Below are 15,651 nucleotides of genomic sequence, written 5' to 3'. Positions count from 1 at the left end.
TTGGCTAGAATGAAAATTGCCGGCGGGATGGCAATCACAGCGCTCCATTTTACAAAGTCACTCGAAGTTTCCTCGTGAGGCAACTTGGGGCGACTTCGGAAAATGAATCGATTTGAGTGCCATTCCACCGGTGGGAAGGCAGTTCAGGAAGATTAGTCACCCCAAAGAAGAGGAGATTTGTCAACGGGCGACGAATCTCTCCAAATCTGACCATGTGTGTCTGTCCTAAGGCCTTCAGAGCAGCTTAGTAGTATCAGTAGTATCAGGTGCTGTGTTCTAGTACAGAGGACTCTTCAGTTTTGGTGTTGTTGTATCGATTTGTTTATTTTATTGAAATTTGATACAGCAATTTGTTTGCCCCAGGAGTTCCCCCAGCTCAAAACAGTATTAAATATATATGATAATATTGTTGTATCAAAAAATCTGTCATAGTTCCAAGATTGAAATGAAGAAAGTTAAAGAATTCTTTGTAGGCTTTTTTGCTGGTAAACATTCAAAAAGACCAAAACTGTAATCTGCTACTGAAAATGACAGCATCTTTTCTCAAATCCTGACTTATTTCTTATGGCACATTTTTCAAATAAAGATTTCCGTTATAATTAAGCATCTAAATAGAGATTAAAATCCAAGTATCCTTGTGAAGCACAAACAGCTCTGAAATTTGCTGTCAATGTAACACACAAAGTAAACATTTGCGGAAAATCACATTTTTACCTTGTGCGTCTTGGGTAAACAAAGGGTAGAGTATAGAAATGTACAGACAGAGACTTCTGTCAATGATAGTTATATTTACAGATCACTCTGCACCACACTTATCATTTCCCTGCATTTAGTCATTGTTTCTCTTTGGTTATAACATATTTTAATCTTTTTATAGATGGCTGTAGATGTATTTCATAACAAGGAATTCTCTGATGCTTATCAAGCTGGGATGATTGTCGATTCTCCAAAAATTAAGAATTTGATAATGTCATATTTGGAAGAAAAGGTAAGGGGTTATGTTTGGTTTGCCCAAATGATTTATTTGGCATTCCTTCAATATTGCTCCCAGATTCTTTGTAATTTTTCCAACACTTTTCAGGCTCCAAGATGTACTGTATGTTATATTTTCAGAAGATAAACATCCTTGAAATAAGGGGTGCAAAATTCATGCAATCAATCAGAGGTGTATTAACTGATCTTTACATCTAACACTGTTTATTAGTGATGAGCGAAATTTTTTGCCAAGTTTTGCCATGAAAATGACGCCCGTAGACTCTAATGGGTGAAAAAATTGTCACATGTTAGAAATTTGTTGGCCATAGACTTCAATGCATTTCACTATTTCGCAAATGTTTGCCGAAGAAAAAGGATCAGATTCGCCCATCACTACTGGTTATGTCTTTGTTGGCACAAGGGAGCTGCTTGAGCAGGGGTTTAGTATATGGCTCTGGATGTACTTGTTTTCACTGGCACTTCTCGTGAGCGCCATGTAAGCAAATGCTCACAATTCAATCAGGTGGTGTCCTTACATAGTGGCTGTAAACTGCAATAAGCCATTCACAATCAAATACAGATTTATGCACCACATACCTGATGCAAAAATGTGCACCTAAGAACAGCAGGAGCAAAAGATGGGGCCATTATGCTGCAGACACATTAAGAAATGTAGAGTCTTCAGCCAATGTCTGCTTGTAATGGACCCTTCAAAATTGTTTACCTGAAAAATACAACAAATTTTGGTCTGGGGACTGTAACAATGAAATAATACAAATGTCTGTTTGTTAAAGTGGCTAACTATAGATGGTTTGTCATGAGCTTTCTAATAAAAAGCCATGCCTGCAAATGCAGGGTTCAGTGGCCCTTTAGAGCAAATCACAGAACAGCTGTTTTTTGGCTGCTGGAGCTGCTGCAGTTCATACAAAAACTATAAAGAATAAATAATGATGACCAATGGCAAAGTTTCTATGAATAGGGCTTTCTATAACATAATTAAAGTAACTTAAAGGTGAATCACCCCTTTAACTGGGTAAGAAATGCCAATCTTGAAATGTATTAACAGAAACCAGTTTCTTTAAATGGTGATTCTGGTAATTAAATGGTAGTCCTGATTATGACTAATTGTTCTTCATTCTTTACAGAAAGGGAAGCCATTTGAGCTGGCAGTTGATGCTGGCTGTGGGACAGGGAGGTCCACTCGGACTTTGGCTCCATATTTCCAGAAGGTGGTTGGAATAGATGTAAGTGAGTCCCAGTTAAGTGTGGCCAGAAAATGTACTTCACATGAGAACATCTCTTACCAGTAAGTGATTTTACTATATTTCTTATCAATTATATTGATTCTAGTCATTAACATGGCTGGAGCATTTATACTGTTGTATGAGATTATGTTCTCCATAGATATATATGCTGTTACACCTTTTAATGGTGCAAGGGACTATTCCATCCATTTTGGCTTTTTCCAGATCAGTGGGCAGATGAAAAATTGCTCAGAAATGCTCTCTATTCATTCCATTTTTCCACCATTGGCTATGTACCATCTGGGGCAAGTTTCTTAAATTGCCATATGTTAAAATACTACTGGACAGCAGCAAAATTGCTACACCAGGGAACTGGAAACTACAACAAACCTCCTCCACTGAAACTGTTTAATAGCAGGGTTGGGTAAGAAGCCAAGTATGTATCAAAACAGCAATCGTAGGAGGTTGCAAGAGTCATGCAGATTTAAAAAAAAAGGTCCAGTAGCATGTAAATCTGTCTACTTCTCCCACGATCGCGAACCCCCAACTCTAGTCACTTGGGCTCATTTATAAACACAGGGCAAATTTGCACCTGAGTAGTAACCCATATCAACCAATCAGTGATTAGCTTTTTTCCAGCCGACCACAGTTTGAGCACTGAAAGCACTCATATGATTGGTTGCCATGGGTTACTGCCCAGGAGGAAATTTGCCCACTGTTTATAAATGACCCTCATTGTCTCTTCTACCCCTTGTACAGGTACGGGACATGTTATCCAGAATGCTCGGGACCTGGGGTTTTCTGGATAACGTATCTTTCCATAATTTGAATTTTCATAGCTTAAGTCTACCAGAGAATCATGTAAACATGATGATGATGTAAACTCGTAAAGAAACTCAAGAGGCTGTTTTTTTTTCCCAATAAGGATTAATTATATCTTAGTTTGAATCAAGTACGAGGTGTTGTTTTATTATTACAGAGAAAAAGGAAATCATTTTTAAAAATGTGGATAAAATGGAGTTTTTGGGAGACGGCCTTTCTATAATTCTGAACTTTCTGGATAACAGGTCAAATACCTGTACAACACAATAGGAAATAGAAGCCTAATATATATGTAAATATTACAACTCCAGATTAGTGTTATGTCTTTAACATCCCAAATGCATCTCAAAATTAGTTTCATCGCTTCTGATATGATGAGTTGATGCATTTAAAATTCTTAATAATACACATTATTATTATTAGAGATATTTTTCAATACAAGTTGTGGGGGTTCATTTATATAAAAGGGGCACGTTTGCAATGTGTTACTGCCCAAGTGCAAATTTGCCAAGTGTTTATAAATGAGTGTGTTTAGAAAATACATTTGTTTGGTTTAAAAATGCCTGTTACAGATAGGATTAATATTCCCTCCCAGCCAGGTAATTAGGTGGCAGCTGCCACTGTGGGTAAAAGGGGTCTGCTCCCACTCCTATGGTCTCTTCTTTGGATATCTGGAGAGGAGACATGTTCTGGTTGTTCCTAGTGTGTGAGAGGAAGTCTGAAAGAGCACCAAGGGCCCCATGGAGCCTGAGACACAGAGTGCCTGAGTTTAAAAGAGAAAGCAAGTACCAAATGATCTGTGACTGGAGAGAGGCTGAGTCTTGTGGAGAAAGTGAAGCAGTAAAGCAGACTTGGAAGTAGGCTGTGTGGCCTGACTAATAGAGAAACATTCTGCTAGTAACAGGGTGCTAACCTTGTGGTGGTCCAGAGTCTGGGAAATGCCCTGGGATAGTTATGGAAAACGACTACTAGCTGTTAGAGAGAGAGACCGTTCTTTATTTTTGATGCAGATAAGCATCTTGTTAATGTGTTTGGAGTGAATAATTCAAGACAAAGGGGCAGAAAGTGGCTGACGCTAGCTTCAATTTGCCAGAAATCCCATCCGCAGGGACTTCGCCAATTCACTAACAGGCTTAGAAAACAATTTGCTAGCGAATGAAACCATCACTAACGTTTGTTCACACTCTATCTCCAGGCGACTTTTCGCTGTGGCAAACAGTCATTACTCCGAAATTCACTTAGATGCAAATTTTAATGAACTTTACCTCTTTCGCCAGCGTTCACTTCACCACCTCAGACCAGGCGAACTGATAAAATGAAGCTACATCCTCCTCAATCTTATGTCAGTGACATCATATCCTGTATGACGGCATTGCATTTTAGTTGTAAAAAATGCTGGCAACTTTTTTTTTTTTAAAGTGGGATTGCCTTCAAAAGTCAGAACTAAGATTTATGTTTTAACAATTTTTTAAAACTAATTTGAGGGGCATGCCACGTTTGTTTAAGGGTGGACTCATGTCTAGGGCATTAGCGGATCTCTACTGTCTTTATTGTGGCTCATTGAACATTTGTTTGAAAAAGTGGCCACTTCACGTCCATATTACTTTTAGGTATCCGCCCTATTCAAATTAACCTAAGCATAAGAGTGCTAGCAAAGTTTTGCTAGGCAGAAATGAATGCTAGCGAAAATTCACTACTTACCTAGTTGATGTAACACTAGCGAAAATTCCCCAGCATTCAGCTGCTGAGATGCGACTTTGCATTTTAGTGAATTAGCTTAGTGGTAATGAATTTACGCCTGGGCGAAGCAGTCGCTGGCGAAAATTCATCCCTTGGTGAAATTTACCCAAAGTCTTATTTTCTGCATTTTTGTGTCCCTGTCTCGACTCTGCATAAAAAACCTGATCTACCATCTGAAAAGCTAATCTCCCACAAAGTATAAAAATTACAGTAGCTCAAAGACTTTTACATTATTCCTCTCTGCCATTGTTGTTCCTTACATTACAAAATATGCTCATGTGCTACCATAGAATCATGAATCTCCTCTCTGCAGGATTTCCCCAGCTGAGGAGCTGCCTCTGGAAGATGCATCAGTGGATCTGATTAATGCAGGCCTTGCTGCTCATTGGTTCAATCCTGAGAAATTTGGACAGGAAGCAGCTCGGGTGCTTAAACATGGAGGCTGTTTGGCCTTATATTGTTTTTCATTGGTATTTGAGATTGAGTATAAGGACAAGTCAGAGGAACTAACTGCTGCCTTTAATGAGGTGAGAAGAAGATATTCATTTTGGTAGTTAAAGAAACTCAAAAACATTTTTTTTGCATAATAAAATACAGTTTAATTCTTAATAACTAAAAAAAGAACTGCAGTAGTTATAATTTATTTCAAAATGAAATTCCTATTTTTAGCAGCACCCATCTAATATTGTGGAAAAAGCAACCTGTCTGCAAAATAATTCCAAAGGAGTTCACATTATGCAACTTTCTGAGGGAATGTGCCCCTCTGACTACCACTGAATTGGTTACAAAAAGTGAATATAAATGTAGTAGCATGGGGATTTGAATCTTCCACTTCTTTCCCTTCATGCTCACTGGATTGTTGATTTGAAAGTTCTTTTTCCATTTTGAATCTGAGAAATCCTCAGCATGGAAATTTGTTAGGCACATAACATCCACCTGCGGGCCACCAGTTGGGCAACCCTACTCTATTCTGGTAATATAAAAAGTTTCACTAATTGTTTACCAGTCTGATAGCAACAGATGATTGTTGCCATGAGGAATCGAACCACGGTCTCTACAAAATATATATATGTATACAGGGCTGCCATCAGAAATCGCAGGGCCCCATAAGACAAAATTTCCTGGGCCCCCTGGGCTGCGCCCACCACAAGCCCCACCTACAGGTCCTCCCTCCCCACCCCACAGATCCACCCCCCACCACACAGTAAAAAAAAAAAAAAACATTGGTGGTTAGGGTTCCCACATGTTAATAAAAAACATTTGTGGTCAGGGCCCCCCATTAAAAAAACATTTGTGGTCAGGGCCCCCCATAAAAAACATTTGTGGTTAGGGCCCCCCATTAAAAAATATTGGTGGCTAGGACCGCACATGGTAGAAAAAAATGGTTGTCAGGGCCACCCTCCCCACGTTATAAGGAAATTGGTGGCCAGGGCCCCCCTTAAACGTTCATGTAAAAAAAACTTGCACCCCCCTAGAAGTTTAAAAAAGAATTGGTGCCCTTTAGGGGGGCCCAGCCATGTTGTACTTACTACATTAGTGTGACCCACCTGCTGTAAGTGAGCTGCCAACTACAGAAGGGAGGAGGGGAGCACAGGTGGCTGCATCTTCTTCCAGTATAAGCATTTTCTTCCCTTATTGATCACAGAATTTCAAGTCCCGGTAAAGCTGCATGGTGATTGGATGAGCTGGAGGGGAAGTTCAAACTTCAGCTATCCTATCCCTGAGCAGCTCAACCGGGACTTAAACTCTGTGACCAATAAGGGAAAGTAATGGACAGAAGCTGCCTCCCCCTGTGCTCCCACCCTGCCACCCTGAAGTCGGCAGCTCTCAGAAAGCAGGGGGGCCCGGCTAATCAAGTAAGTGTGGCATGGCCAGGCCCCTCCTTACCCTGGGGGCCCCTACAATTCTCCCCCCTGTCCCCCCCTTGTATGTATATATATTTATTTATCACTAACCCCTAATTATTATTTACAATTCTCATGATACAGGCTTTGTTAATTCTGCTTGAATTTCATAAGAAAGTCGTCTGTGAAGTAAAGGCTATGTATCAGGAATTATTCAGTGCCATACCATTTAAAGATAAGCAGAGGTAAGAAACAAATGTAAATATAGAACTATAAATATAAAGTTAAACAATATTTGTTGTTACTACAGAGTTTATATGATATAAAGTAATTTCATATTTATTTCTTATCCAAGATATCAGGCTGAATTCAGAAACTTTATTTCATTGTTTATCACTTGAAAACTGATTGATGTCTATAGGTAATGTGGAATTGAATTAGGTGTTAAGTTTTTCTCATCAAATTGAATCTGGCCCAGTGTTGAATGTATAACTTAATAGTTGTTACAGAAATGTTTTCATATATCTTATCCCTGGTATGCACATCTTCCCACAATAACTTGATGTAGGTATGAGACCTATTATGCAGAATGGCCTTGGGTTTTCCGGTTAAGGGAATGTTATGTCTACTCAAAATTATTTTAAATATTAAATAAACCCCAATAGGATTGTTAACTCTAATAAGGATTAATGATATCTTAGTTGGGTTCAAGTACAATGTGCTGTTTTATTATTACAGAGAAACAGAATATCAATTTTAAAAATCCAAGTTATTTGAAATGGGAGTCTATGGGAGACTGACTTCTTGTATTTTGGAGCTTTCTGGATAATGAGTTTCTAGATAACAGATCCATAAGAAAAATAAGTAAACAATAGTAAAAATACAAAACAATGGATTCTTGCCTGAGGCTCCAAAGGGAAAGACGCATCATTGCACTGATGTTGCACTGATCTTAAACCAAAGCAGCAAGAGAGTAACAAGGCGGTGAGCACAGGGTGATCATGGGTCCCACTAATGATATTGAGGTAGCTGATAAACTCTTTCATGGAAAAATCTAGGGAGTTTTCCCAGCAGCTGAATGTTCATTAGTTTCCTTTCTCTTTTCCATCATCTTAGCCTTTAATTTTAAATTTTTTGCTTAATAAGAAGCTATGATCTGTTTGACCAGGAGGTTACAATCATAATATGTTACATTTCCTTCCAGTAATATATATTTTTAATGGGACTTTTGACATGAAATTTACACCAGATGTCAGTAATAACCCAAGTAATCCACACATACAATGAACTCAAAACTAATAAGTCCATAAATTAAATTGACATTTCAATACTTATTTTCCCTGCTGTATACAGGTACAATACTTACTAAACCAGCCCAATGTTTCAGCATTTCTACAACTGTAGATTCAAGCCTTCAAAATTGTCACAGGATCTTACCATCTTGGATTTTGTTAGGAGTGTCAGTAACACTGTAGTTACTCTTCTCTAGGAAGTTGTTAGAAAGCTTACTGATTGTCACAAATCATCAAGCAGAAAATGATGTTTGTGTTTCATAGGAGCTGATGCTACAGGGCTGATTATTATATTCTGATGCTAATTGCACTGGTCTCTTGGCTGCCATGTAATGAATCTGCCTTGTAGTGTTACATTCATATCATACATATATATACAATATATTTATACACAGTGTACACACACATATATATATATATATATATATATATATATATATATATATAAAACAAAAAGGAAGATCAGCACTCGCAGGTCTTAAAGGAAATAATAATAATTTATTTTACAGGTATGGACTAACGTTTCGGTCCCCCAAAAGCCTTTCTCAAAGTACCCAACGAACAGTGAAATTGGCTTAAATACACAAACTGGCGGGAAAGACAGCAGTGATGACGTGCATACATCGTCATGAAACCAGCGACTCACTATTTTAAATCCCACTGTAGTAGTAATGAGTAATCCATAAAATTTAAAACTTAACCATATGCACATTTAAATACTTTGTGCCAAAATGTATCATAATAGTAAGAAAAGATTAAAACAAAGCAAAATGTAACACTGTTATCGTGACAACATTGTAACCTCCCCTTACAAAATCACTCATTATCCCCATGGTAACATTGTAACATTCCCATTCATACCATACCAAGAAGCTTTTATGCCCGTGTTACTCATATGCTAAAAGTTGAGAAGATATTTTTTAAAATTTGGCCCTTAGTGTACACCCCCCCGGTCTAGGAATTCAGTATTCATCCTACATTCTTGTAAATTACTACAATATCGTTAATCACAAACTACTCTGACATTATACTTAGTACCTTGCAATTATTCATGTTTCAAACGTAATCGTATTCTATGGCGCTCTCCATTTGACTTTGCTCCTCGGGTGATCCACTATCTCTTTCTATATATTTAATATTACGTTTTTTAGTGTATATTTTAATTCTATTGTGTACTGCAAGGTCGGTGGGTGCTCCTCTCATACCTGTATGTTATCATCATTTATCTTCGTTATGTGTTGTTAATAATTATTTGGCAAACGCAAATGTTCTGTTGATAAACCCCCAAAACGTGTAAGTAATCATATGTAAATCTGCACCCCTATGATAATAAACATCCATTATCTATACTCCATATTAAACAAAATATTAACAAGTGATATACAGTATCCTAACCATACGATGACCCCCTGTAGGTACGGATTGTGTAAAGAGTTTTTATATGCATACCCAAAACAAAAAACTTGATAACCCAAAAGTCACAGTCTTATTCATTGTGAAATCTCCTACTCGTACCCCCATAAAGTTTTTAAAAAATTAAAAAATCAGATTATGCGCAAAAAGTGTCCAAAGCCCAAGAGTTGCATTACAATACGTCTCAATACAAAAAAAACATAAAGTATGTGAAAAAATATATAGAAAATCTTCTTGTTAATCTGTCAATCGTTCTCCATCTGCCAATTATATAACTAAGCATAACGTCCATATGCAAGTCCTTAAAGAGTTAATATATAAGTAGTTAAAGTGGATATTTTATTTTACTTGTTCGGGCCCAAAGAGCTCACGTCGTCTGGTGTACACCCGACCACCTATATGGTCAAACACTCACCAACACCGCAAAGTGCAAAGCCGAGCAGGGTTTCATATTAACTCAGAAACCAGCAGTTACTCACGATCAGCGGTGCCGGCAATCGATGCACTCATCCACCCAAGATGACCGGTCTCCGCACATGGGCCAAGCGACGCCTCAGTGTCAACACCCATAACACAGGGGTTTCACGTGCCCGTGTTTGGTCACCTCTTATTCTGACTAGTATAGGGGGTTCATCCGTCCCCGGAGTCACCCATTGGCATGGTCCACATCCTAATGACATCATCTCCTATCAGCCGATCATCTTTACATTCGACTGTGTTATGTCATATATGGTGAATCGTGGATGGTGATTATCTTAGGTGCCAGGTACACATTTAGAGGCCACCTCGGAGGTGCCATAGCCTTATCGAAGGGTAAGGTAACATCACTTCTCACTCACAGTGTTGAACCACATGTCTGGCCGATGTAACCATATCCGGACCGGCCTTCTGCTGTTATATATATATAATATATATATATTTATATATAATATATATATATATATATATATATATATATATATATATATATATATATATATGAATATGTTGCTATGTCACTTCCTTTGATGATCCTTAAATACTCACATGAATTGTGTTTGTTCTTGATACCATTGCTACACATGGCTTGATAAAGAGCCAATGCAGGCTCGAAACGTCGCGTTTTATATGTGCACACATATGGTGATGTAATTTTTTTAAGATTTGATATAAAGAAACCTTTGAGCATTACAAGCGAGTGCTGTCCGTTACTACGTTTCTAGATTGTGGAGGACCGGCCGGAATCCCCAAGGGACGTGCACCGCTGAACTTGCTGTAAAGCGTGAGTGCTGTTGCTACTTCTTTTTGTACATATACTATACCGGGAGTAACGTGCACCCGTAGATAATTCTCAACTTGGATCGGACAAGGAGCTGGTCACATGGCGGAATCACAGCATCCGGATCGGGAGGTGTTTAGCTACACAGAATCCCAAGCGGAAGAGATTGTAGCGTCATTTGCACAGTTGGCTGGCTTTTTGAGAGTCCCGGTATCCTCACAGTTGCAGAGGAAATTAGAGGGACTGAACCGTCGCGCCAGCCGCCATTGATCTGGAGCTGCACGCTGAGACACTGGCTGAATATTTTATGAACAAGCGGATACCTCGTGGCATGCGGATCTCATTACGGCCTACGCTATTTGCAGGTAATGATGAATTCTGTTTAAGATTTGCACAAATTCTTAATAAGTGCTCCTATGATATAATGACTTTAACAGTTGAATTTATTGCTAAGGAGCTTAAAATAGTGCATACAGAAACACAAAAAGTTAGTGATCAATTGGCCACAGGTTTTTCGGCACAAGAATTTAATGATATGAAGGAACAGATACAGATTAAATTGGATAAATACAAACAAGAAAATGAGAAACAGAAAAGGCAAAAATTTGATCGTGACACTACAGATTATGAGAGAGGAAGGGTATACCAATGGAATCGTATTGATGGAAATGGAAGGGGTACAGCAAGGAGCCTGAGCGTACCACGCAATATGGAGAGGTCCACACATAGAGAGGAGACACAAGATAAAACCAGTGGGAGCACCCGGCCTTTTTTAGACGTCCAGGGAGACGCAGAGGTGGCAGGAAACACGGGCGCAGTACAAAAGAGGATACTACCCCTGAGGAACAAGCAAGGGAGGAGAGTGAACAAATAGTATTTAATATCTCCTCTATTCCATTGTCAGAATTACAGGTGTCGGTCCTGGGGAAGGGACTCAATTATTGCCTGACTTCTCCTGTTGACCGCTTCCAGTTGGATGTGGACCTCTACAGATTTTTCAGGACTTTGCGTCTAAAGGTACACTTTTCATTGATGGACACACAGACATTGGACACTGGTGAGACTCATGTACTGACCACTAAAACTTTTGGTCTGCGCAGCAAAAGTAGGTTTGTCCCACCGACTACCTACTCTGCTGTAGAGACCTATATTAATAACATTCAAGATGAAATTGAGGCTTTATACCAGCAAGGGAACCAGACTCCTGGTATGGGACCCAATTTAACTAAACAGGAAAGGGAGGCTATACAGACCCTAATGGAGGATACCAGGATTACATTCAAACCCTCTGATAAAGGGGGTGCGATTGTAGTCATGGATACCTCCTACTATGTTGGCGAGATTTTGGGACAACTTGCTGATGGTGGAGTCTATTGGGTGCTTGAGGGGGACCCGATTGTGGGGATCTCTAAGCAGATAGAACAGCTATTAACCAATATGGTTAACAACAACATAATTTCTGATGAATTGAAAACTTATTTGACTGTTGTATTTCCACGTACACCCACACTGTATACTCTCCCAAAAATCCACAAGAATCCGATCCATCCACCAGGGCGTCCGATAGTTTCGGGCATTGATTCTGTTTTTTGCCCTTTGGCAATTTTTTTGGATCGGATTCTGGGACCCTTGGCGACTAAAACTCTGTCTTGTGTTAAGGACAGTGGTCATTTTTTACAGAGACTGGATGGTCTTAATATTTCAGATTGTGAGGAAGTTATACTGGCCACATTTGATGTGTCCAGTTTATACACCTCCATACCTCATTATGAGGGACTGAAGGCCTGTGAATGGATGTTACGTGGAAGTAACCAATATCAGGATTCACAAATTCAATTTTTTCTGGAGGCGTTAGAGATCATATTGAGACTGAATTACTTTGTTTTTCAGGAAGTATTTTACTTACAGTTACGTGGAACCGTGATGGGACCCAATGTCGCCCCGTCATATGCCAATACCTTCATGGTTTGGCTTGAAGAACAGTTCATATATCGAGATGCTCTCTACCAGGAACACTGTGTGGCCTGGTGGAGATATACCGACGATATTTTTGTAGTATGGCGGGGTGACACTGGCTCCCTATCTCGGTTCCACGATCATCTCAATTGTTTTCATCCCTCTAACAAATTCACGCTTACTTATGATGTTAAAGAAATTTCTTTCTTGGATATACTAGTCTATAGAGAAGTAGGGCTACAAACTAAATTATACTCTTAACCTACTGACCGAAATCAGATTTTACATTTTGATAGCAACCACCCCAGGCACACCAAGCATTCGATACCAATCAGCCAATTAACACGGGTTCATAGATTGGTTAGTGACCCAGTGATTAGGGATGTCCAAATTAAATAAATGAGACACAAATTTAAAAAGAGGGGGTATCCATCACAAGTATTGGATAAAGCTGAAAAGGCCATAGGACAGTCAAAATCTAAAAAAGTGAAGGGCCCCAGAATTACCTTTGTTACACAATATGGTGGACTGTCTAGACAAATAAATGGCATCCTACAGAAACATTGGCCAATTCTATGTAGAGCCTATCCTACAGTGAGGGAATTTATTTCCCCTCCACTGATATCGTACAAAAGAGGAAAAACCATAGGGTCCAAATTAACCAAGTCTTCAGTGCCAAAAGATAAACTAGTGGCAAGCACATTTTTGGGACAAGGCAACAGTGGCATGCATCCTTGCCTTGATTGCAAACAGTGCAGACATGTGATTTAAGGCAAATCTTTTCTACATCCAGGTACGGGAGATTACATTCAAATTAGGGGATACCACACCTGCTTATAACAATTTGTGGTGTATGTGATAGTTTGCCCATGTGGTATGATCTATGTTGGGGAAACTATCCAAAAGGTCAAATCACGGATATCACAACACAAGTCTACCATTAAATTGGGAAATATTGCTTTACCATTGTCACGTCATTTCAAAGAGAAGGGCCATACTGTGGATCAACTACGGTCCAATCCTTAATAAATAAGCCTCCACAAGTCGGTCCCTAAGCTCAGGTAACTGATGGCAGCACCGAGCATGTGCTGATCTATAAACGGTATAAAAGGACCAGTGACATCAAATTTTTTTTTTTAAAACAATTCGTTAGTATACTTCGAAAAAAACACCAATACAAATGAAACTTTAAAATCGCAAAGCCTTTATTAATAAATAACTTACCAAAACTCCGCTTCTGTGACACGGCGATGATCCATAGTGCGTCACTCAATTTCTCCTCCCTGGCTATCTCCTTAGTGGTCCCATTTGTTTTTCAGGATCAGCGGCATCTGTGAAGTATTTCCCTTAACAGTCCCTGAAATAATGAGTTTCCTTCAGGCAATTTGTTCGTACAAGGAGTTCCTAGAGCAAGACAAAGATAAGGCCACAGCTTTTCTACAAGATTTAGAGAAAAGGTATGTGGATAAAAGGAGAACATAGTACACAACACAGAAAATATAAAATAACCAAACCAGAAAACAATAAGCAACCTGGTTTTCTTCTGTAAATGTATTTCATCTTCAAATTACACAAAGACTTCATGGGCATTCATAAATCTTTGATTTGCGAATCCAAGTAGTTCCAGGACATCAATACATTTCATTTCTCAACCTTTAGATGTTTTCTACTATTCTACTGCCCACTGACCTACAACCTGTGAAAACTAAACCTTCTTATAATGAATTGCATTGCAAATCAATGGAATAGATGGAAGCATGGAAGCATGTTTATGAAATCGTATAACATGCAATATAGACATAAAAGGAGGAAGCACTTATGAAGCTAGCACAGCACAGATATTTTTTCTTATTTCTATTGAACTAATACAGATTGGAGTTTGTCACTCTTCAAATTGCTTGTTTCCTCCTTTTGAAACGACAAGAATAAAGGAAATCATACACAAATATATTACACATGGCAAACTCGTACCTTATCTGTGTCTTTGCAGTCTCTAATAATTACTTATGATTTCAAATTCTTTCTTGCAGGTTTTTAGATATATTGGGTGAATCTGCTTCTGATGCTCTAGGATTTCATGTATATTATTTCTGTCTTCTTGCATCCAAATCTTGAATTGCCTTCAACTGTCAAACCTGCACCCTTAGAAGACTGAGCCATTTTTTAGTAATTATATTATAAAATGTGAATTCTGTTCTCTGTGTTTAAATAAACATACAAATCTCTGACATTATTAAAGCAACATACCAGATAAATGTATCAGATCATTAACTTCACTAGAATCCTAAGTTCAAAATGTAATGATTTTAAAGGCATTTCTAAAAAATCTTTTATCAAAATTCATCCGACACACATTTGTGAATACTGTAACTGAACAGGGCCAGAAAATTACTCCATAAACTTTTTAATTAGTGAACCAGAGCTGAAATTGTATTAGACTGAGTAGCAAAGCACTATTATTTTGCTACCAATTGTAATTAAATAATAATTCAGCTCTGAGGTGTAGTGCAGATAAGAAATATGATTATGAACCAAAGCTGCATCAACACACCCACCCCATCTAGAGTAATAGAATACATGTAGGCAATGGAAAAAAAATGCAAAAATAATTTAGTTCATACAATAGTATAGGACAGAAGAATAGAAGTATAGTCCATGGGGTGCAGCAACCAGAAGAACATTTTGTCATGCATAAATGCAGTTTTATACATAATATAATGGGTTTGGACATTAAAACAAAATTAAATAGCACCTCCTACCACTCTAGTCTAGATGCTCATGATTGTCTTGCAGCAGGAGGTCATATCATTAAGCATACATTAAGTAGAGGCAAATTATCGACCTTACATTTAAATAAATAGACAAATGGGAAGCTGTCTTTCCAATCACTCTGAATCCACTCTATGTGCTGTACTTCCTCCTTGACCAAGAAAAAGAGTTTTCAGAAATGGGAGTTTGTCATGTAAATCCACCTAAATTCACATTTTTCTGTGTAGACCCACAGAAGAAGATTAGATTGTCAACATTTAGGGATGACCGAATCCTTTTCCCTGGCCAAACCCTTTTGACTGGCCGAACCGAATCCTAATTAGCATATGCAAATTAGG

The 15,651-nt window shown here is 38.5% G+C and overlaps 1 protein-coding gene across 1 annotated transcript; it reads left to right on the top strand.

The window, feature by feature from the left end:
* The first annotated feature begins 828 nt into the window (after positions 1-828).
* Positions 829-14,795, top strand: XB5811292.S (uncharacterized XB5811292 S homeolog). The gene is made up of 6 exons (NM_001112835.1): positions 829-988; positions 2,121-2,281; positions 5,095-5,308; positions 6,770-6,870; positions 13,864-14,001; positions 14,575-14,795. Exons 1-6 carry the CDS (start codon positions 932-934, stop codon positions 14,657-14,659), a joined length of 756 nt encoding a protein of 251 aa, NP_001106306.1. The 5' UTR covers positions 829-931; the 3' UTR covers positions 14,660-14,795.
* Positions 14,796-15,651: the final 856 nt, after the last annotated feature.

This window comes from Xenopus laevis, chromosome 9_10S (genome assembly GCF_017654675.1).
Source record: "Xenopus laevis strain J_2021 chromosome 9_10S, Xenopus_laevis_v10.1, whole genome shotgun sequence".
NCBI classification, from domain to species: Eukaryota; Metazoa; Chordata; class Amphibia; order Anura; family Pipidae; genus Xenopus; species Xenopus laevis.
Note: the sequence above shows the minus strand (reverse complement) of the source record. Positions and strands in the feature narration are given on the sequence as shown.

What these genes read in the sequence shown, in the direction of transcription:
- XB5811292.S (NM_001112835.1), top strand. Translation starts at nt 932, where the DNA reads ATGATTGTCGATTCTCCAAAAATTAAGAATTTGATAATGTCATATTTG. An exon ending in TAACTGCTGCCTTTAATGAG is followed by an intron (nt 5,309 to 6,769) that starts GTGAGAAGAAGA and finishes CTCATGATACAG; the next exon opens with GCTTTGTTAATTCTGCTTGA. An exon ending in CCATTTAAAGATAAGCAGAG is followed by an intron (nt 6,871 to 13,863) that starts GTAAGAAACAAA and finishes TTTGTTTTTCAG; the next exon opens with GATCAGCGGCATCTGTGAAG.